General features: G+C 33.5%; 1 protein-coding gene across 4 annotated transcripts in view; it reads left to right on the top strand.

Moving 5' to 3' along the window:
- The window catches only part of ERBB4 (erb-b2 receptor tyrosine kinase 4), a 1,144,797-nt gene that overhangs the window by 915,638 nt on the left and 204,980 nt on the right, over positions 1 to 24,179 (top strand). For all 4 annotated transcript variants that reach the window (XM_043577726.1, XM_043577724.1, XM_043577727.1 and 1 more), the window contains exons 17-19: positions 7,567 to 7,699; positions 11,918 to 12,040; positions 15,911 to 16,009. In XM_043577726.1, coding sequence (XP_043433661.1) covers positions 7,567 to 7,699; positions 11,918 to 12,040; positions 15,911 to 16,009 — 355 coding nt within the window. The remainder of the gene's footprint in view (positions 1 to 7,566; positions 7,700 to 11,917; positions 12,041 to 15,910; positions 16,010 to 24,179) is intronic.

Below are 24,179 nucleotides of genomic sequence, written 5' to 3'. Positions count from 1 at the left end.
GTCACCATAAGCACAGTTTGCAGGAGAAGAAACAAAACAAGACAAAGCAAAGAACATTAATGTGGCTCTTCTTGCCCTAGGCAGTAACACTTAAAATGTCTTCTGGGGAATTTCAATGTTTCCTAGTGTTTCAAGGTCTCTTGTTTCAAGTCTGAACCTCTTTGGGGAAGACTGCACAGAGAGCATCACTGTAGTAGGCACAGACACTACTAGAATGGTAGATACTGCTGGTCTTCGCTTTTCTTAAAGGAAATCCAGGTTTTGTTTTGTTTTTTTAAGCCAAGAAATCCTCTTAACTGTTTTCTCAATGAGAAAATAAAATGAATCTAAGTAAAGAATAATATCACTTATAAATTTCAATAAGGACATAAACAGAAACCACAATGAACATAGCAATGCAGATAAAATGATAGTCCAGTAAAAATTACAATAGTAAGATATAACTAAATATAAAATCAAAGAATCTGTTGGAACCCCTAAGTGAATTTATATGCCTTTTCTATTCTCTACTTTCAAAGAGATATTGAAGAAAAATCTGATGAATTGTATATCTGCCTTAAAAAACAATTCTAATGAATCAACGTTGGAAAATGAGACAACATAATATAGCTGAAAAATTAATGGACTTCAGAGTCCCATATGTAGAATGTTAGCATTACTATTATGTTTGACCTCATCTAGGTGTCTTAACTTTTCTCAGAGTCTGTTTCTTCATATCTTATATGAAGCTTATAAGATCTACATTGTATAGTTATTATGAAAATATACAATGTATGTGAAAATACATTTTTAATTAAAATATACAACTATTATTAGAATAAAAATGTTTATAGCCAATTTATTTATTTATTTTTTGAATTTAAGGACCAAATAAATCTCTGATTTACCTCCATAAACAGGAATGTTTTCTTTATCAGGATAAAATGTCTTTAATATTTCCATTTCTATTAGATTATTTCCCATTGAAACTGAAGTGAATTTTTAGTGACATTCTTTGCACTATAAAACTCATGAATACCTGATGGCAGTCAAATTCCGTGGCCCCCTTATTTGAGCAGAACTTTTACTATGTTTAAACTGTTTACCTAATTAATAAAATATTGAAAATGTTATTTTCAAAGTTGTATTCCTTATCTTAGTTGGCAACTGATTCTAAGAATTTTTTGTCAATAAAGAATCAAATTTTTTTTAAATTAAGGAGTCAACATATTTTTGATCAACTATATTTTTCTTATAGCAAGAGCAAATTAGGAAACATGGAGCACATTGCTGAGGATACATGGTGGACTCACACTTTTGTCTGATGACCACTAGAAGATATGCAGAAGGAAGACAGGGAACAGTTGATCATAGCCAATATTATGTAATTGTATTTTTAAAGAAAATAGCTAAAGCTACCTAATTATATGTTTTAAAGAAAATATAAGGTTATAGAGAATCATAACATTGGACCCGAATTTATGCAGCATCCATTTAAGTTACATATATGATTACTACAGGCAAAAATTAATTTACCTTCCTAAGAAGTAAATCTGTTAATATTAATACTCTCTAGTATGAATGTGTGTAAGTATACACACACACAATGCATACACTCAGACACATTTATATGTGTGTTATATATAAAGACTTGTTAGCTGTTATATGTAAAGACTTGTTAACTTGAGGTACCCTAATTTCTCTAAATTGGGCTACAGTTAAGATAAATATTGGATTTATCACTCACACAAGGTTGCTTTTGAGAATCAGTGGGATACTATTGATGTTTACACTGATACAAAATATGGATTGTCCCGACCAGAGTGAGGCATATGATTCACTAATGCTTAAGGGTACGTTATTTAAATTTTATTTAATTTTTAAATTTCATTTATTTGGCAGGATCTAGAGGCAAAATCATAAGATCTCAGAAATGTAAGAAAGACTATAGAGTTCCCTGCTGTGTCTATTTTTTATTACCATAGGTGAAGAATATATTTATGGGTACTTAAGCTGAGTTATTTGATAGAAGAACTACACTCATAACTAGTTAGAGGCAGACACATAATTAAAACTCAGATTGGTCTGACTGTGAAGCCTCTTTCCAGCACAATATGCCACTCTAAGGAAGAATCATGCAGATTTGAAAGGTAAACAAAAAATAATAATGTTAGAGACACTATTTTACCATGTTATTTAAAATTTATTATACAAAAATGCCTTGTTAAAATTATCTGACTAGCCTGTTGTTTTTTGTTTATTTTTATTTCCTATGTAAATTAAAAAAAAATTCTATTTCGGGGCGCCTGGGTGGCTTGCTCGGTTAAGCGTCCGACTTCGGCTCAGGTCATGATCTCACGGTCTGTGAGTTCGAGCCCCGCATCGCGCTCTGTGCTGATAGCTCAGAGCCTGGAGCCTGTTTCAGATTCTGTGTCTCCCTCTCTCTCTGCCACTCCCCTGTTCATGCTCTGTCTCTCTCTGTCTCAAAAATAAATAAACGTTAAAAAAAATGTAAAAAAAAATTCTATTTAGCCTTTAGTGCCCATCAATAGTGAATTCACTCTAAGTCTGATCCAATGAATCCTGAGACCCATCTCCAAATTATTTAATTTAATTTAGAAGTTTCTAAAAGTGTACTCGCTGATTTAAAGTCATAATGTTAGTTGCAAATTGTACCATCAGTGTTTGATAGAACTTTGGGTTGTTTCCCTTATCTGTATTGAAAATTATTCTGGATTCAAGAAAAAGAAAAAAGAAACCTATATCATAAAATTGAAATCCTTTTATTTGGTGAAACACCTGTGAAAGAATCTTACAGATTTAGCATTCTTTGCAATGACTACATTAGGCAAAATACCAGTTTAACTAAGTATACAATTTTAAAGAAAAATATGGCTGTATATTTTTAGGAGGATGGCCTGCCCTTGACATTAAATGAAAAATGGTATAATAGTTTGAGAGCCATTGAGTTTTAATCATAAATTATATTGACTTTAATACATTTTTTTCTGACTAGATCTGGAAAGAAACAGATCAATGAAGGAAAAATGTTTGGATGTTTATAAAATCAAATTTCATATATTCTCTCACATTTTATATACTCCAGTGAGGATTAGCGTGGTTCAAATATAGCAATAAATTATAAGAATATATCTTATTATGTGAGTAATATAGTTTGGGGAGGCACTACTCTTTTATAGATAACTAAGACAGGTAATTGCATTCAAGGCAATAGAATATAATACACTATGTTGTCTCTGAAATTCAAAATGAAATTATGAAAGCCAAATTATATGCTTTTAAATAAATAAGCCAAGTTCATTTGTGACTAAAAATCTTTATTATATTAGTCTCTATTAGTAGTGGGGAATATCTGTTTCATTGTAGTATTTCCGAATCACAGAATAAGGTAAATTATCATTTTATTACATCCTTTTATTTATTTTTAATTAATTTAACATTTATTTTTGAAACACAGAGAAGAAAATGAGCAGGAGAGGGGCAGAGAGAGAGGAAGACACAGCAGAATCCAAAGCCGGCTCCAGGTTCTGAGCTGGCAGCGCAGAGCCCAATGTGGGACTTGCACCCACAGACTGTGAGATCATGACCTGAGCCGAAGTCAGATGCTTAACCGACTGAACCATCCAGGCACCCCTGATTACATTCTCTTAATCTAAGCTTGGAGTTGGCACTTGAAGTGTCCTATGTCTTCTACTTTAAGGGTCCCATACATTTTTAATGTACAGGCAAATGACAACAAACAATACTCATGTTATAGATAACAGATGACAGGACATTTTAGGTCCCTTGGTGTTTGCCTCTTATGATCTTGTCAATAGTGTAATATCTCAGCCTTTTAAGAGGTTGCTCTGACTCACATGTGAAAGGAAATGCTGTCTTTCAGAAATATAGGTTAGTTGGCAATAGCCAGCATTATACCTAGGAGGGATATACAGCAATTTAAGAAAAGCCACTTAAATGGCTATTTCCTCTTTATCCAAAGGGTTCTCATAAAGAGTTGAAGGATTAACTCTTAGGGCAAAAATGGGCATGTATCCTATACCTACATACAATATCTGGGTTCATCAAAATTTCATGGAGTAGGAAATGTGTAAATAATATTAACTTTTCAGATTAGCTTGGTCTGGCAAAACATAATGTTAATTGTACAAAACATAGTGAGTGCGAAATGTCTCAGACACATTAAACGATAATGATTAGAAATATGTGCAGAAGTACTTCCATTGTAAAGGTGGACAGGGGATAGCAAAATTAAGTCTTAATTGAAAAAAATACAAAGTAAACAGTAAAGGAAAAAATATGGTCATTGTTATAAAAAACTTTTAGACAATGATTTATTTTTCTGTGTTTTAGTTACATTTAACAAACTTGTATATCCAAAGAAAAATACATTGTATCAAATTTTAAAATGCCCATTAGTAAAAATGCAAAAATAAAAGCAATATAATCATACTATCCAAAGACAAGAACTGTTTAGTGTCTTATTGTATATTCTTCTAGAAATTTTTACACACACACACACACACACACACACACACATTTCTCTAATTGAGATTCTACTGTTTGTAACCCACTCTTTTAAATCTATGGCCTATATCTTCACATGGCAGTACATTTTTATCTCATCTGCTACCTAATCAGCCCATAATAAAACTTCTCAAGTTATCTGAAACCTGTCCATACAAATGGTGGTCAAAACTAAGGTTCACTGCAGGATTGCATTTCACATCTTGTTGTTATGACCAGTAAGTCTTTTTAATCAAAACGGTATCTTTTTTTCCTATTCACTTATTAAAGAAACATGCACGTTGTCTTAAAGAATATCCCCCCTTCTCAGTTTGACCAGTTGCATACTTGTGGTTTATGATTTATTTTTCAAGAGCAACTTCTACTAAAATATGAAGGATTTGGCCACCTAAAATATCCAACAAAACATTTATGTAAGATTTTAAGGTATAGAAACTAGTTCTTCAAGCTTGTACATCTACCATTCCTGCAGAGTTGTAAGAAAGAAAAAAGATAAAGAAAGGCAAATCAACCAAGGAACTTCTTTGGGGAAATATTGAATGTAAATGCTAATGAGAAAAATGTAGAAATTATTGTCTATTGTGTTTTTGGGTGTTTTATGTTTATTGCCATGACCAAGCTAAGTAGTGATGACTCAACAATTGATATCCACCCAAATTAGATGAAAACAATGGAGGCAGAGGTCTCATTTTATTCTATTAAGTGGTTCTTCTTGGGGCACATGAGTGGTTTAGTGGATTAAGCATCAGACTTTTGGTTTCAGCTGGTGAGATTGAGCTCCGCAGGCTCTGTGCTGACAGCGTGGAGCTTACTTGGGGTTCTCTATCTCACTGTCTCTCTTCCCCTTTCCTGTTTGCACACATTCTCTCTCTCTCAAAATAAATAAATAAACATAAAAAAGAAGTGATTCTTCTTAAAATGGAAAACAAAAACAAAATAGAACATTTTTTTGTTACAGTGATATTGACATCCATTTTCATAAATTCATGCCACTTATTTTTTGCAGAATAGATAAACAGAAGAAGTTTAGAGTTTCGTTCAAATCTACAACTAACAAAATGTTGGGCACTATTCTCAGTCATACATAAATCCTTTGCAATAAAAATATTGGGCTGAAGGAACAAAAATACAACTCTTTGTGTAGTAATGGCTTTTTCAGGGATATGTGAAACACTTGAGCCAGAAATTATGCCTTGGACTGAAATCTTAAAATGTTTTCTTGAGATACATATTTAACTGCCAGGCTCAAAAATATGATCTTACACATGCCAAAACACATCACAATGATGAGTTTGTGTCCATACTACAGTTTAATTTTCTCAGCATAGATTTTTATATCTTTATAAAATTCCATTTAGGAAAATCTAGTTGAATTATAGCAACATTCCAGTATGCTATAGTACTTTCGGCTGTCAGGAAACAACCTTTAGGATGAAATACTTCTTAAGGTTTTTCTGTAGTTTTATACGGCAATATAACAGTCATAATCTTTAGAAGACATGGCTTCATTTATAGAAGTTACACAGATTTTTTTCAAGAGCTCCTTAAAATTTTAAAATTTTATTTAAGATCATCTGCTATCATTATTTTTGATGTGTCTTTGAACAGAAGTTTATTTTGCAAGAGCAAGTAATTTTTTTTTCTAAAAGAATGTAGCTGTATAGGGTAAATTCCTGTAAAAATGGGAACATAAGGCATAAAAAAGTTTACTATTGAAAGCATGGACATTCAGGGAGTTCTTTTTTACTTTTCTTATCTATCATGTCTTCTTGGTCAAATATGTATTAGGTAACACCCATGTGTTTTACTCTGGGCTATTTACTGTGATGAATGAAATTAATATATCTCAGGGCTATGACCACAGAAAGCTCATAGATACTACTCTAGAACAAGCAGTTAAGATCATAAATATTACTTTTCAAGCAAGGAAAAAAATTAAGTTAGAAAACAATGAGTGATCAGTTTCAAAATTATATCTTAGCTAACAATGTATTAAAGAGACACTTTAAGAAGAAAAATCTCTAGGAGATCTCTTCTAACCCCTTCTAATCTCATCTTACTAGTGATATATTTTAATGTAATACTTAATGTGTAGACCTCTTTTGTAGGTATATGATGCTTAGGCACGCTTTTGATAATAATATTTACTTCTGTCCTACCACAACTCTGAAAACCAATCTGACTCAATTCTTCATTTTTTCCTGCTCTATATCTTATCAAAGTTCCAAGAGTTTGAAACAGCACTTTTGTTAATACATCTCTCTTATCAGTACCATCATGCTCCAGAGGTGTGGGGTTCATATATTTCCAGACCACTCATTTTTGCGTTGGAGCAGTAGTTCTCAAAAGGCGGTGATTTGGGCAGACATTTGACAATATCTAGTGAAATTGTCGACTGAAGGATGGGGGTGCTACTGGCATCTAGTGGATGGGGGACAAGGATGTTGATAAACACCCTAACATGCATGAGACAGTCCCCCATAACAAACAAGTATCCAGCCTAAAATGTCAATAGTGCCACTGTTGAGAAAGTCTACTTTAGAAAAAATTTTGGAAATAATATTATATACCACAACATTATTAAAATATATTTCCATTTATTTATAGATACAAGTAAAATTAAAACAATTTAAAATGCTTAAATATCAATATTTTGTCATATGTTCTTCATTCTGTTACTAAGTGTAATATACATGTATATGTATACACACACACACACACACACACATATATATATATATATATATATATATATATATTCTTTTTTTTTTTTTGGTCAAATGGCATGCTGTGGCTGCTCGTCTCCAAAGATTAGTTGTTTGTGCATGGTTTATTTAAAAAACAAAGCAAAACAAAAAGCGGAAATAGTTTTTGTCATGAGAAAAATTTTGTGACAGCTTTAATGCAATTTTTTGTTTGTTTTTCTTCTAACTGACTAGATCTGTGGTATGTGGATAATGTATCCTACATCCACTCTTTTTCTTCCTCTGTCTTGTCTCTCCTCTTACTTGTTTTTTTCCTGTTTCCTTTGGTTGGCAGAACTCCTCTAATTGCAGCTGGAGTCATCGGCGGGCTCTTCATCCTGGTCATCGTGGGTCTAACATTTGCAGTTTATGTTAGAAGGAAGAGTATCAAAAAGAAAAGAGCCCTGAGAAGATTTCTGGAAACAGAGGTGAGGTGTTTATTTCTTCTCTGCATGTGTTTGGGGCTTTTCATTAGGTTTAGAAGGTTTAGATGATACTCAGCTCTTTAATCCAAGTGAAATGCTGTTCAATTTCCTGCCAAGGGCTTATAGTTCATAGTATGTTATGCAATGTTGATGAAAAATCAGAGTATATAGTAAAAGTAGTCACGGCAGTTTCATGGCTTAAAGAGGACAAATACCAAGGGTGAGACTATTATCTTCTCGAACGACAGATCTTATTGAAAAGACATATCTGTTTCTTTTGGGAGAGGAATCCCAAAGGCAAGCTCTAGGATATTACAGTAGCAGAACAGAAAACATCTGGGTGGATGAAGTCTCAGAAGAACTAGAAAAATGTTAGAATTTTTCTGGTTGAAAATAAAACCAGATAGGCCAGCAATTTATGCTTTAATTACGGTCATTAAATTGGTAGCCACTGATCCACTATACTAGCAGTAAAAAGCTGAGCTTACAGGATGAAGCTTAGTATTGTAATCACACAGACCTTACCACACAATTTATGGGAATCATTTAATATTATGCGTGTTAGTTGTTGTGAATATGTAAATTACCCACAAATTATTGTAATTTCTTTCATATTGCCACACTGAGTTCTCTAGTGTACAACATGATAGTTTTCACTGTACAGGTTACAGGGGAAAAACAATTACAGAAAACTATGCATTTCCATTTCCTTCTCAACTTGCATCTTACCTCTTTCTTCTGATATACACATCCCTGGCTGTCTGAACAGCTCACAGCAATTCTGTTCTGAGACTTAGCCTTCCCTGGTTTGTTTTCTTGCTCATTGTCAGTGTGACAGTCTGACTTTTCCTCTTAATACTGACAGGAATGAGAACATCCATTTAAAAATTTTGCAAACTGATAGCAAATAAAATTTAGCTCTCTTTCTTTAGAAGTTGAAAGTAGATAGAATCGTGTGAAATGTTCAAGTACCTACAGTTACACGGAGGAAAGAATTTCTAAGAATTGGAAGTGTCTAAAATTTAAATGGATTGTCTCATCAATAGAGATGGCTAAGCATAAGATAGGTAGTCAATTATATACATGAGAAAAAATAGTAATAACTCTTACTTGAGCTGGATATTTACAAATAGATCAACTTCATCATTTTCAACCCTGCACATGAATACAAGTTTGGACACAACACCTGTGCTGTGCTTATTTTCAGTTTAGCTAGGATGCTGTAGGCAGGTAGAATTCTCCCTCATGGCCAGCTTGGGGCAGTTGTAAAGAGAATTCTAAAGAGTGAAGTAAATTAGAGTTGGAGAGGAACTGAAGGCTTGGAACAGCAGTGGCTATTTAAGTGACTGAGTAAATAGAAAAGGAGTTCTGTCCCTTAACCACAGGCAGAAAAGTCTCATTGCTACAAAAATAATTATTTTGTGTGTTTTCTTTTTTTTAATATGGTGCTAAGAATGTCCTTTAAATTGGCATTTAATTACTAAATAAGCAAATGCTGATTAGTTTTATAAGCAGATTCTAATTTTTATAAAAAATTATTGGTTAGTACTAAATTAGATAATTGTAGAAGTCCCATCTTTTTCTCAGGAGAAGTAAATAACTATGATTTTCTGCCATCTAAATAGAAGAGGAGTTCTTAAGAGGATCAACTCAAATCCTTAACTACTGAAGCTTGAAATCTGTCTCAGATGTGAAAAACTTGTTAAAGCATGATATATTGTTGGAATGTACTTAGAGTAAATATGCTTTTCCAAAATCGTTTTGCTCCAGATTGTCTTGTCTTCTGTTACATGAATAAAAGTAGAAAATATGTTTGTTTTTATTTAACATACACTTACTGAGATGCACTGTAAGCTTGATACTTTGATAGATACTGTGATTAAAAAGTGCTAATGGGACATGATCCTATCCCATGAAGAGTGACAGATTCAGAGCTTACAATACGGCAGGCAATATTCCAAAGTTTTCCAGCTATGTTATACCCCATTTCATCTTTTGACACTCTTCGAAGGTAATTATTGCCATATCTATGTTACGAGTATGAAATGAGGGACAAGGAGGGATAAATTGCTTTCTAAGCCTGTGAGTGGCAGTACTAAGATACAAACCTACAAATTTAAACTTGACCCTCTTTTTGCCATCTTGGCATGCAAATGAAACAATGCCTCTTTTAAAGACATCATTCGCAAATGCCTGGAAAAATATGTTTGTAAAAATTTTAAGTGACATCTAAGAAAATTGCAGAAGACTAAACATTTCAGGTAGAATAGTGAAGTTCTCAAAACATGAAATTATGGCAATATTATGTGCCAAAGCATCTGTTTTAAATACATATAGCCCATAGTGCTAAAATTTAGTCCCCAATCTTGAATATGATTTTTATATAAGTTTTTATATGATTTAAAAAGATAATTTATTAAAGTTCCTGATTATATACATATAGTGTGTGTATCAAAATCTACTGAACAAATTCTGCACAGCAGAGTTGGATTCGAATAAAGGACATTTTCTGAGGGAGATTCTTCTTCTAGTTTTTAAAAAAAATTGTAATTCATTCTGAGATTTATTTTAGGTGACTTGAACACAATTGTATGCATTTTTTGAAATATAAATTTGAAAATGAAATAGAAGCATATTTGTGGTCAAACTTTTAGACCATAGCCTAAATTTATTGATAATTTTATCATCTTCTCCAAATTCTTGTTGATTTTCACTGCACTTACCTATACTCAAGATTCTGTTCAGCTATTGAAATAGACCATTATGTTCACAGAAGCATAATAATAACCAAGCCAGAGGGTCACAGTGCACTTAGCATTGTAAACAGACATTGTGAAATACTGTGATGGTTTTCAAGGCAATTTGAGTAGGCGTCGCTTTTAATTATTTCCTTAGGCTGAGAAAGAACCAGTTATTTGTCTGAGTTTAAAGTTTAGTTCCTTAATTTAACTTTTAAAAAAGAAACTTCTATTTCTCTCACTTGCATTTTTACTAAAGCATAGATAAAAACCTAAAATTTTAACACAGGATGTAGACTATTGGTACCCACAGTCAATCTCACGTTTACTTTTTTTTTTTTTTCCCTCCCGCTCACATAAGCAGGAAATTGGCACATACTCACATATCTTTCCCCTCCTTACTCATCCTCTCTGGCTGAATGGCATCTAAACTGAACATCTAAAATTATTTGGATTTATATCTTTTGGCCACACCCAGCCCACTTTACAGTCTGGTGTTTCCCATCCTGATCTCATCCTTCAGACCTGTCCCACCCCTCGTTGCATTCTGCTTTCTGTCTTCTTCCTCCTCCCTGATGCTGTGTCCAAACTGCTCTTTACATTGGCAAACCCTCCTCCATGTCAATCCATTTTTATTATCTCAAGTCCAACTTTAAAGTGTACCTCGTCCAGGAAGCCAAAACTAGCAAAGCTTACTCGCTCCTGGTTATTTTATTCCTTTGCATTCCAAAGCATTCTAGGATCTAGAATGAGTTCATAGAATTTTAGAATTTTTTATCTTTAAGGTACTTTAGGGCCTTGCTGCTTAAAATGTGCTGAAGGATCATCATCGTACATAGATATCACCTGGAATTCTGCAAAATGCAAATTTCAGCCCCAACTTTAGACTTATTGAACCAGAATCTGTATTTTACCAAGAATGTCAGGTGATTCAAATGTACACCAAAGTGTTAGAAGCACTGCCCTGGGGCACTGGTATTGTGCTAACTTACTTCATTTTCTTCCAACCATTTGTTTGTCCTGGCTTCCCAGTTAGATTTTCAATGCTAAGAAGACAACATTTTATTTTTTTATGTATCAAATCTCCTAAAACAAGAAAGAAAACTTTGATAGAGTACATGGACATAACTAAGATCTCTGAGTCTTAGCTGGGGATACCAAAACTGGAAGCACTTCAAAAAGTAAGATTTAGAGCCCCTAATCAGCCTAAATTTATTTAAAAATAGGGAGAAAAATCCCCTATCTTAGTATGCCTCAAGGTAGGCACAGTTTTATACTTGTGTTCAGCTAGGCAAAAAGCTTGGGAAGAGAAAGGATAGACTCTGAAGGAATCGTGAGTGATCCATACTACAAAAATATTGTCAATGAAAGTGTGCTTGTGTGTTTTTGTATGTATGAGAAAGAGAAGCAGGCAGAGGACGAGGGGGAAGCACTGACTGGTGAATGGAAAGCTGTATAACCTGTATTCTTTTTTGTTTTGTAGTTGGTAGAACCCTTAACTCCCAGCGGCACAGCACCCAATCAAGCTCAACTGCGTATTTTAAAAGAAACTGAGCTCAAAAGAGTGAAAGTACTTGGCTCGGGAGCTTTTGGAACAGTGTATAAAGTGAGTAAAAACCCATACCATTAGTTACTTTAAGTTTCCTTTCAGACTTGTCTTAAATAATAGCCAGAGTTAATTGCTCTCGCCAACCTAATTTCCTTTTAATATCCAGAGAGTGGAACCTTTATAGTATTGAGAAGTTGCTGCACAAGTGAATCCATTCATTTTTGTTGAGGGCTGGGATGGGTACAGTCATGAGAAAGCAGGAAAGTGTCACGGAAGCCATGGTATATAGTCTTTCTTTCCACGCCCTTCTGAACCCCTTTTGATATGATCTCCCTATTGGTAAATTTGTCCTTATCTAAAATACACAGCTCTCACCCACTTTCCTTCTCCGTGCACAGTGCTGCGGGGAATCACAGACAGGCCTGAGCAATGTACCATAATCCTTGCTCTTCTTTTCTTCTGCTCTTTCATCCACATGTCTCCCCACCAGGACGTTACTAGCCTATCTTTTTAAAACCTACACAAATGTGCTGACTGGTTAACAGTTTAGTTTAGTTTAGTTCCTAAACTACTTTTTGCCTACCTGTTAACATATATGATTTAACAGAAAACTTTCAGTTTTGATGTCTTCACCATTATATGCAAACTAAAAAAGTGACTTTATTTGTGAAATTCAGGTCGGAGAATGAAAGGGTGACATCGTGGGTTTCCAATAAGAGACATCTTTTTGGAAAGGGAAAGCTCAAATAATGTTATCTGCATGTTTACTTTTTTAGCTTAATTACAAAACCAATTCAGAGGCCAGGCCCAAGGTTAATTGTGGTGAAATTTGTTTTTCAAATTCAAATTTCTGCTGGGTTAGTGCTAAATCCTTCTTAGACTGTCCATTGTGACAGTTCCCCAAATTTTACTTGACAGTTTTATATATTTCTTAAAGCTATATGCAAGCCTACAGTTATTTTTACAAACATTTTTGTTAAAATAGACTGGATCTTAGAAATTCTGTGTTTTACAATGTTTGGTTTTTTTTCCTATGTGAAACAGGTATTTACTTAACAAAAAATATTAACAAGTAGAATATTAATCTTAATTTTCTCTCCTGAGTGTTCCAAAAATAATTTAATCTCTTTAGAATAAAGTTGTTTTATTCTAGGGCCAAAATGCAGAAATTTCTTAATCTATTTAGTGTACATATTATGTTCAATTACACTCAAAATTAATTGAGCACCTAATTGGAATAGAAACTATTCTAGGCTGTCTTGGTGCTTTCCAGTCTTCAAATTCTTTGTAATGTTGAAGAAACACAATTTATCCTGTTTTTCTACTTATATATATGCTAGAAATAATGGACTTCCTGTTTGAAGATAACTCAGTTTTAGATTGTTCCTAGCATATCACCACCCTTTTATTTTAAAGATGGTATGATCTGGAAAGAAAAATTTTATTTTAAATCATGGATAACATTTAGCTCAAGGACAAATATGATCTAGTGACCTCAGCAGGGAAAAATTACCCATTTAGACATTTACTAATAAAGTTATATGAATGTTTTTATTATGAACAATTATTTGCCTGTTGTCCATGACTTTATGCCTTTATTGAAATTACTTGTATTGAAGGTTCCATAAGAGTGTTTAAATTTTATGCCTGCAGTGTGTATGGTTGACCCTAAGTTTTAATTAGTATATAAGTTCCTACAAAGACATACTGTCTTAAAATGTAAAGAACTATTCTTGACCACATAAATGCAGATTAGCTTAGCTAATTATTTGGTTAATTTTTCTTCCTGGTTGGAGATAGGCTGTGTTTAAACATAAAAGATCTGAACCAATATTGTGGGTATTAGCATAGTTGAATTTTTGTCTGGTCAGGCCTAGAAAATAATGACTATACTTATTTAAAAAGCAGTACAAATTAATTCACACTGAATTTATATTCTTATTTCAAAAGTATACTTTAGGAATATTTTAATATTGATGATATATCTTTATAAAGTAATCCCCTCTTTAGTTACTTTAGTGAGTAATGGTAAACGTGTTCTCTACCCTAGATACCATCACTAAGCAAATGTAGCCTATGGATCTTGGACTTTCACTGCCTCTCCTACCCCATTTCTGCACTAATAATTAAAAAAATAATAATAATACCACAGGGAACATGGCTTATTTCTTTGTATTTTTTTATTTAAAAAAATTTTTTTTCAACGTTTTATTTTTATTTTTGGGACAGAGAGAGACAGAGCATGAACGGGGGAGGGGCAGAGAGAGAGGGAGACACAGAATCGGAAACAGGCTCCAGGCTCTGAGCCATCAGCCCAGAGCCCGACGCGGGGCTCGAACTCACGGACCGCGAGATCGTGACCTGGCTGAAGTCGGACACTTAACCGACTGCGCCACCCAGGCGCCCCCCTTTGTATTTTTTTAAAATCTTTTTCAATGTTTATTTATTTTTGAGACAGAGAGAGACAGAGCATGAATGGGGGAGGGTCAGAGAGGGAGACACAGAATCTGAAGCAGATTCCAGGCTCTGAGCTGTCAGCACAGAGACCAACACGGGGCTCGAACTCACGAACTGTGAGATCATGACCTGAGCTGAAGTCGATGCTTAACCGACTGAGCCACTCAGGTGCCCCATTTTTTTGTATTTGACACATAAATTTCCCTATTCACTCTAAGAAGAATATAACCCTTAAATTCACCTTCTAATGGTTAAAGAGTTTTTTTTCTTTATTATTCTGATTTTTTAAAATAATTTTTGTATTTAGTTCTCCTCTTGTATTATTGCAACTTTTGATAATACAAATATACATGTTTTAGTGTAGAAGTAGAAAGCGAAAAACTTTTTTTTTTATAACTACAAGCAATTGATATTAGGAAAGACTAGAAATTCTCTTTAGGAATAAGAGATTGCTTTTCCCCCTTTCATTTTAATATTAAAACTGGACTAAGAATTCTTTTGTTTTTGGTGTCAGGGCTAATAATTTAAAATCTGAGATTTCCATTTTTTCCATATAACCTCACATTTGTTTCAGTGTTCATTTGGGACAATGTGCTTCAAAAAAATTCTCATGTAATCGATGCACCCCTATGTATCTTATCAAAATTATTGTCCTAATTCAAATAGTTGTTTACTCAGAAATGCTGTTATTTTCCTTAATGTTGTACTTGACTCAAACCTTACCTACTTTATATTTTCCCATTGTATAGATCTTGCTCAGATATTATAGTTTTGTAGGAGGAGAGAACTGGCGGTGACCAATATAAATATTTTATATTATTTCAGAGCTAATAAAAATCTTTGACACACACATACACAGTATTTAGCAATCTAAACAAATTAATAGGTGGTCAATACTCCCTAGTACTTTCCTTAGAAAACTAATTCTTAAATCAATCTGAATTTCAGGAATGTGAGACTAGGCTATTTTTATGTTTTTGTTTGTTTTAGTTGCAGAATAATTAGCTAATATTAATGCTGAAAAGAACCTCCAAGATTACTTAGCCCAGTCTTCTAAATTACAAATGAGACATTTGAAGACCAAAAATTGGAACAGCATTCTCAAAGTCTTGAGAAGTTGATATTTATCCTAATCTAATATTATATTTTATGTCATTTTTTCTCTATTGAAAGCCTTTTTCACACATACAAATTGAATTTTATAATGTGATACTTTATGATATAATAGTAAACACCTTGAAAGCAGAATAAATGTATGAGTCATTCTCAGATAATGAAAGCAGAAAACAAAGTTGCTATGTAACTTGTAACATATAGCAGGTACTTGTTAATTTTTTTTTATTGAATAAAAAGATGTAGAACTTCTAAATTATTTTTTTAAAGAAATTAATAGAGTGGTTAAATCAAATTTTGTCTCTGGTATGAATTTGTATATGTCTTCATATAGATTATGTGATTTTTCCCCCAAAGGGTATTTGGGTGCCTGAAGGAGAAACAGTAAAGATTCCTGTGGCTATTAAGATTCTTAATGAAACAACTGGTCCCAAAGCCAATGTGGAGTTCATGGATGTAAGTATAGACACCAGGCAATCACATTTTTATGCGTTATTAATAGACTGCTTTTAGAATTAAATAAAGACTTCACTACTTACAAATGGTATAATATTTATAGTTAAAGCCTTGAGCAGGGGTCAGCAAATTTCTTAAAGGACCAGAGAATAAATAGTCTTTTTGTGCAATGTGGTCTCTATGGAAACTAGAGACCACAGCTCTGTCCTTTAGGTGGGTGAACATCCATAGGTACCTAAAGACACAACACACAAAAATGGATTTGCCTGTGTTGCAGTAAATTTGATTTACACAAACAAGATGAAGGCTGAAGGGCTGAAGACCAAATTCTGCTCTCACAAGAGTTCTGTGTTTAACCACTATGCAAAGAAGGGCAAATTGCATTTGGGAGTAGTAATGATGATTTGAAAAATTAATTGTGCTGCTTTATTTTATTATTGTTATCCACTTAGCAGAAAACATCAATCAAGGTTAGTTTCTATAGTAAGTCAGTTTGTGCTAAATTTAAATTAGGAACCTACCCAAGTCAGATAATTACCGATGGAAATTTACTTTTTTCAGTTCAAATTCGGAATACAAACCTTATGGGTAAAAAGCTCCAACTGTAGAAAAATAAGAGTGTTCTGAAGAATAAAAATACTTTATAAGGTCAGTCAGAACTTTAAGATTCCCCCCCAGCAAAAATTGTAGATTGAGCTGTTCAGCAGATTTCAGAAGGTAGGACAGATAAAATGTATATGTGGCATGCTGTTATTTTTTCACATTCAATATAAGCTATCCTGCGAGGGGTTCTATCAAAGATACATATGTTCTTTCTCTTTTAGAATGATATTTTCAATAATAAGAATGATTTTGATTTTCAAATGACCTTCATATGAAAGATGACGCAAGCATATGCACTTTGATTTTTTTAAAGATGGATTGCTATATATTTCTACCCAGTTTCTCTTGTAAGCTCTTTTGTAAGTTTTATAGGAGCTCAGTTTTTGACCTTGGATAATTTATTTGGGCATAATGCTTACCATCATATATGGGACTGCTTTTAGTTAAAGAACTTCTTGGCTATTATATAACAGGACTGATAATTAACCGGTGCAAGCCAGCTGCTCTGATCAGTCAGTGCTGTGCCTTACCAGTTGCTAAATATTTTGAATACCACCCTTGTTACACCTTGTTGTTTATCTACCACCACCTGACAGACACTGAGTCCAGTAACTAAATACTATTTCTTTCTGCAGGTGTCTAAAAGTTCTGACACTCTCTGCAGCTACCTGTCCTGGCTCATATAGTAAAATGTAAAACTGAAGCCTTTTCCAGTGAAGTCACAACCTATTTGATCTTGATTATAGGTATACAGTTGTGAAAGGAATTTTCAAAGAAACTAAAAAATATTAAGAAAAAGGACAATGAATATAAAGAGTGTAGGTTAATATGTAAAACCGATGTAAAAAAAGATCTTGCCCAGACTAGACTGCAGCCAAAGCTGAAATTCACAAGAATGCTAATAATCTCTGCTGGAGGCTCGGACAGCCATTTTTGTCATATTTCCATGGAAACAGACTGGCAAAAAGGGGTTAAGAGGCTACAAAATAATCACCTAAGAAAGAAGCTTTAAAGGCTTCATCATGATTTTGAATGATTATTTGAAAGCTCCTAACCCCTCCTTTTTATTTTTTTTTTTCCTGATCTGAAGTCTATTCCCATGGAAACAGGAGTGGGGATGGCAGCTTGAAGTCTTAGATTTCTGCTGAATTTTAGATGAGGTTCTGATTGAGCCATGAAAGGAGTCATTTTCCTAAATCATTGGCAAATTTGGTGACCAACAGACTCCAAACCGTATGTTCTTTTTAGAAGTTTAAAAAAAAATTAGGGAAAATGTTTTGACTGAGCCCTTCGTACATGTGGATAGATGCCAGATTAATAGATCGATGGACTGCCATCGACAATTTCAATAAATATCAAGCAGAAACATTCAGTACAATTTCACAACTTCTTTCAATACATTAGTGTGGCATCGCCATAATTAAAATACAGTTGCACTGGAAAAATTCATGGTAAATTCAGTATTTTAAATAGACTGGTATAATTTTAATGCAAAGTATACCTACATTGCATAGCAACATTTTTAGCTCATCTATTATGAATGTAGATCATTGTAAGTACTTAAATAATATATCAAACTATAATAAAAAGCTTCATATCAGCAAATTTATTTGTAATTTGGGCCTAAGAATTAAGTTGAAGTTACCAATATCCCCGGGTTATTAAAATGAAGGTCATGTTTGGCATATCTCTTAGTTTGGGTTCTTCCATATGGTAGAGTACTCCCGATTTAACTTTGAAATTAATATAACATCTACTGCAACCATGCTTCATGTCTCTTGCAAATTAATGTATATGTGTATTTGTTTATATGCATTTGTTTTATACCATTTTGAAGAAGGAAAATAAAGCTTCCAAAGATTATGGAAACCGTACACTCTTATTAAACATTAGATCTCTGGGCACCTGGGTGGCTCAGTCAGTTAAGCATCCAACTTTGGCTTAGGTCACGATCTCAGGGTTCGTGAGTTCAAGCCCCACATAGGTCTTGTTGCTGTCAATGTAGAGCCTGCTTCCAATCCTTTGTCTCCCTTTCTCTACCCCTCCCCACCCCTTTCTTTCTCTCTCTTTCAAAAATAAATAAATAAATAAAAACATTAAGAAAAAGAAGGCATTAGATCTCTTTGCCCCACTTCACCTGACAGCATCCAACTTTATACTTGGGGTAGAATATTCTAAATTCAATAACTGTTAATACTAAGTTTATTAGATACAGCTATGTTTTACTGGTTATTATAATAAATGACAAAATACAACTTAAAACTCACTACATCCAATACTTCTATTGATATCCAGGGCAAAGGAGAGGACTTTTACATTTTCTTAGAATTTTTACAATAGGCAAAAATAAATACGTAACAATTTGTGTTCTTGTAAATGCTATGCTTACTTTTAGCAGAGAAAGAGAATTTGGTCACAAGGCTGTTATTCAACCCACCTGGATATGTCTAATAGATTTATAGTGACAATAATAACACACTGTTATTGAATGGCCAGTATGTCTTTAATTCCAATAAAGGAAGATCACATTGAACAACATTATAAAATAATGACTCTAAAGGTGTACATTCTTAAGAATACCTATGTTTATACACACTGCTAGTTCTTGTTTCAAATAGCACCATTTCGTTGGAAGAACACAGGAGTATTTTTTGTTGTCGTTGCTTTGTTTTGTTTTGTTTTGCTTTGTTTTGTTTTTATCCATAAAATGGTAAGGAATGCGTGCCAAAACATGATGCTATTGAGCAAGATTCCTAGAATTGGGGACCATGGTCTGGTCAAATCAGACAAGCTCATTAGTTTGTCTGAATTTCTATTACTGTGTTGTTGTTATTGTTTTCTCTGATATTTAAGTCCCACTATCACTTGACATTATTACATATAACTTGAAAGTGTACAGGTATTTAAATGTTTTGTTAACTGATATGCCTTATTAAAAATAATCTTGAGGTTAAAAAAAACACAATTATTCTAAATTCCAGTGACTGAACAGTAATACTTCAGCTTATTGCTTCAGTTTCTTGGCTTTAGTTTCAGCTTTCCCAGGCCAAATCAACCACCTACTTCCCAGTAAGGTGCTGCAAGGAGATATGTTTCAAGTCACTCAGATTTATTGTGTAAATGGTCATATTTTTATTAAAAGAAAAATAGCTTGTTGTCCTCTCCCTATACAGTGGAAAAATTTATTCATCTTCACACAACTGGCATTTTATCATTTTCTGAAGAAATGTCCATATGAATTGTGCTTATATGTTGCTCTTCTCTGTATTGCCTTAATAATATTCACTGTCTTAATGTGAGTTGTTTCAAATCTAACTGATGTCATGTTAGTGGGCTGAGACAAAAGAATTTATTAGTAGAGTTTTTCTCTCACATTATGGCAGACTTTAAAAATGATTTAAAAATATATTTTGTACAATAACATTAATTTCAAATGATAAAAATAACATGTTTTATGCCTATGACTTCACAGGTAACAGTAACTATTGGCTAGCTCCCATATCATACTAATATTTTTTTAATTCATATAATTTAATCCAATGATATCTTTAGGCCTTACAGATTTGCTCATTTGCATTCGTGAACAAAATTTCAGAGGTGAAAAAATGCAAAATTTCTTTTTTAAAAAAGTCCATTATTTAGATGTCACAGGATTCTATACTGCTGCCATGATCTTGAGAAGTCAATTATAAGTAATCCTCCTTTCCTAAGAAAAATTACAGCTAAAATAATTAAGAAAAGTTTTGGTTAGTTACTTTGCTTTTAAAAACTTGGGGTGCGTGGGTGGCTTAGTCGGTAAAGCCTCCAACTTTGGCTCAGGTCATGATCTCACTGCTTGTGAGTTTGAGCCCCATGTGGGGCTCTGTGCTGGCACTTTAGAGCCTGGAGCCTGCTCTAGATTCTGTGTCCCTCTCTTGCTCTGCCCCTCCCCTGCTCGTGCTCTCTCTTTCTGTTTCTCTCTGGAATAAATGAAATACTAAAAAATATTTTAATAAAAACCAAACAATATCTTCAAATAGAGATTCTGTGAACTCCATTAGAAATAGAATTTAGTCTTTCAAGGCTCTACTGAAAAGAACAGAAAGGAAAAGAAATGAAAAGACAAGACAAGACAAAAAAAGAAAGGAAAAGAGAAGAAGATTAGAAAAAAGAAAAGAAAAATTTACCAGTTAACTAAAGTAAATCATTTGTTATGGTTTATTTCATTAGCCCTTCTGTACGTCCTGTTATTTGTATAGAACTTGGTCAGAAATGGCATCACATCTGAAATCACTATTTCAAACACCGCATTGTCCAACCACACTCTCCTACACCTTTGGTTCCTTTCCTATAGTACCTTCTTGAGAAACATTGCACCTTTTTAGGTATCACCCATACATTTGACTCCTCTATTTCTCACTACCTCTCACCTACCACCTTTCCTCCACAAACAACTTGGATTCATCATCCACTGTTATAATCACATTCTTTTGGAAACCTTCAACTTTCTTGCTTCTCAAAATCATGCTGATGTTAAGCAATTCTGGAAATACTGAAATGTCTCAGTGCCATGTTCTAGACCTCTTTCCGGTCTGCATATTTTCCCTAGATCATATCACTGGATTACTAAATTTCAACTCCAGTGTATTTTATGAATCTGAGCTCATCTCTATCTTTGATGTCTCCAAATTGAAATTTCGGGGGCCTCTCAAATTTAACACATTTGGAATGTATCTCTTTGTCTTCTTGTCTATATCTCTTCTGCATGTAAATAATTTGTATATTTTTCCACCCTGTTGTGCTCTATCAGAAATTTGGTATTTGTCCTTGAATGTCACAATCCCTCAAACTACTCACTACCAATTCAAGAGCACATGATGCTATGATTTTTGATTCTATGCCAAAAACACATTTAGAGAGCATCCTTATCTTTTTATATTCCACTGCTACTACCTTAATCCAAATAATCAACCTCTTTAGCTTGAATTAGGAGAATAGCTTCCAGTTTGATCTACATACTTTTTAATATAAGACTTGAGTTGTGTAACTCCTGTGCATAACAACTTTCAGTAGCTTCACTAGAGCAAAATACTAGATCCTTGCTTTCTGAGCTCCTAATTACTATCCTAGCCTTCTTTCTCTACACCGACTTTTTTTTCCCACTCCTACAAGTCAAGCAAGACAGTTAGTACCTTTGTCTGGAGTGTCCTTTTCCCAATTATACCTAATGAACTCTTAGTTATCCTTATTTTCTCAGTTTAAGTATACTTCTTCAAAGATTGTTTTCCTGACCCCTTAATCTCAATTGTAACCTGCTAACAGTACTTAGATATTTTCCATTGTGCATCAATCATGACATTATTATACACTTATTTGTGCTAGTTATTATTATAGAATCCCACTCTACCACGAGCTGATAGGATCTTTGATGACAGAGACTGTCTGTTGACCCCACCAGTGCATATTTAATAGCAAAATAGCTTGCTATGTAAGCATGTATTTAGGAACCAATAAATACTTTGTTAATTGCCTGAATGGATTTTTTCCTATTTTTTAAAAAGACTTTTATTATTCCTCTTTTAAGCCTTCTTTATTTCAGTCTAATTGATTTCTCTACTATTTTTCCCCAATAGTCTTATCGTTTTTGGCATATTGTACTTGGATCATTTTTCTTAGGTGTTTATATTGTTCATCTCTGATTTATTTCTACAAACTCAAATGTAGTAGCTGTCTTAAATCCAGAGTAACAACATATCTCTGAAAAATAGACCTATATTGACTCTCTAAGTAGGACTCAGTGTGCTCTCTGAAAGCCCGTTAAGAAGGAAAACACTTTGTAGATTATCCACGCATGCAGGAAACCAGTAACCACTCCCTAGTGGGAACCTTTTGAATACTTCCCTGCAAATGTTTCCGTTATATATAGGAAGATGGTACTATGTTTCATGTTCAGCTTCTTTTAAATCTTGAGTTCCTGAAATTTTATATAGTAATTTTGGATAGAGTTTGCTTCTCCCATAACAATCTGTTGTTAGTGTTCCCCTCAGATCCACCCTTGTCACTTGCCTATTGACATCTATTCCAATAGGAACAAGGACGACTTGAGGATGGAATCCCAAATAAAAAGGAGAAACAAAGTTTGATTTTTATCACTGATTTTTGCAAAATTAAATGTATAAAAATAATTGACTGCAGTCATAAATGACTGCTGGTATTAGTTATCTGAATTTAATAAATATTATAAAACTTGAGCTTTAATTATTGTCATCGGGAGTACTAAAATGTTAGAAAATAGGCAACGTACTTGCTAAGTTTTATATTCTAACAGGCTTTTTTTTTTTTCTTGATGTACCTAAAAGAGACCTCCTAAATCCAAACCAGTTTTCTCTCTGTAAGCCTCAACATGTAACTTAATAAGTTTTCTGCTCCTGTTTCTCCAAAGCATTTCTTGGATTTGTGTGAAGGAAAGGATGTTTCTCAAGGGCACATAGTATACTGTACCAGTATTTAAATTTGATGAATGAAAATTAGTAGTTTGTTAAAGGCACTGGCTTTGCATATTGTAGATGTTTTCCAGCTTTGTAAATTCTACAATTTGGTGAATTTTATAAATTGTTACGGATGTATTGCTTTGCCACCACAGAGCTAGAGGAGAATTACACTGATCATGTACAGTTTCTGACTCCAATCTGAACAGTATTTGCTAATTATGGTGGTTTAGGAAGACTCCTCGCTCAGTTTGATTGCACCAGTAGAAAGAGCTGTTTATAATATGAAACTTGTTCCTAAAATTCAGGTAGAAAACTCGTGCCCACAGGGCAAGTATATACCAGAAAATAGCATTTCCAAAAAATTAGCAAATAATTTCAGACCTATCAAACCTTGATATGATTGGTTTTGTTAGTGCTTAATGTTATGTTTACAGGTTCAAGGATACAAAATATTGTTTCTGCTAGAGGAAGGGACTAACTGAATAAAATCCTAGTTTGCATTATGTGGCATAAGGTGATTTTAGTTATTCATATAGCAGGGATTTGGTTCAGGAAATGAAGGCTTCATATGCTGTGACATTTTCAGTAGCACACACACATACAGTTATGTGTATCTACATAGTGGAGTAAATATATATTTACGTATTAATGTATACTAATATTATATATTATAAATATATGTTATAATTATATTATTAACATAAATAAATTATAAGTATTATCAATACTGTAAATACATATATATTTATCTCATCATTACCACCTTGCATAAAATGATTACCATACAATTTCTGTGTCTTTAAGCCTGTTAAAATAATGAGTTGTACCATACATACTACAGAAAGAGCTCAATTGTATTTTTTCTCAGTAAAAATAAAAGAATCAAGATACTGTTTTGAACATTTCTAAATGCTGCAGCAGCTCCTAGGAAGCCATGGTTTTTGTTCTCATAGCTTAATAGTTTACGTATAGCTTGGCACAGTGTGATTAGAAATAAGAATGAGCACCTCTGAGGTAGTAAAATTATCAGACCAGTTTGATAAAAAGCTTAGCGTTTTCTACAGTGATTGTAGTGACTACAATTTTATCTAGGGTTT

Source organism: Prionailurus bengalensis, chromosome C1 (assembly GCF_016509475.1).
Source record: "Prionailurus bengalensis isolate Pbe53 chromosome C1, Fcat_Pben_1.1_paternal_pri, whole genome shotgun sequence".
Lineage (NCBI taxonomy): Eukaryota > Metazoa > Chordata > Mammalia > Carnivora > Felidae > Prionailurus > Prionailurus bengalensis.
This window is presented reverse-complemented; position numbering and strand designations above follow the sequence as displayed.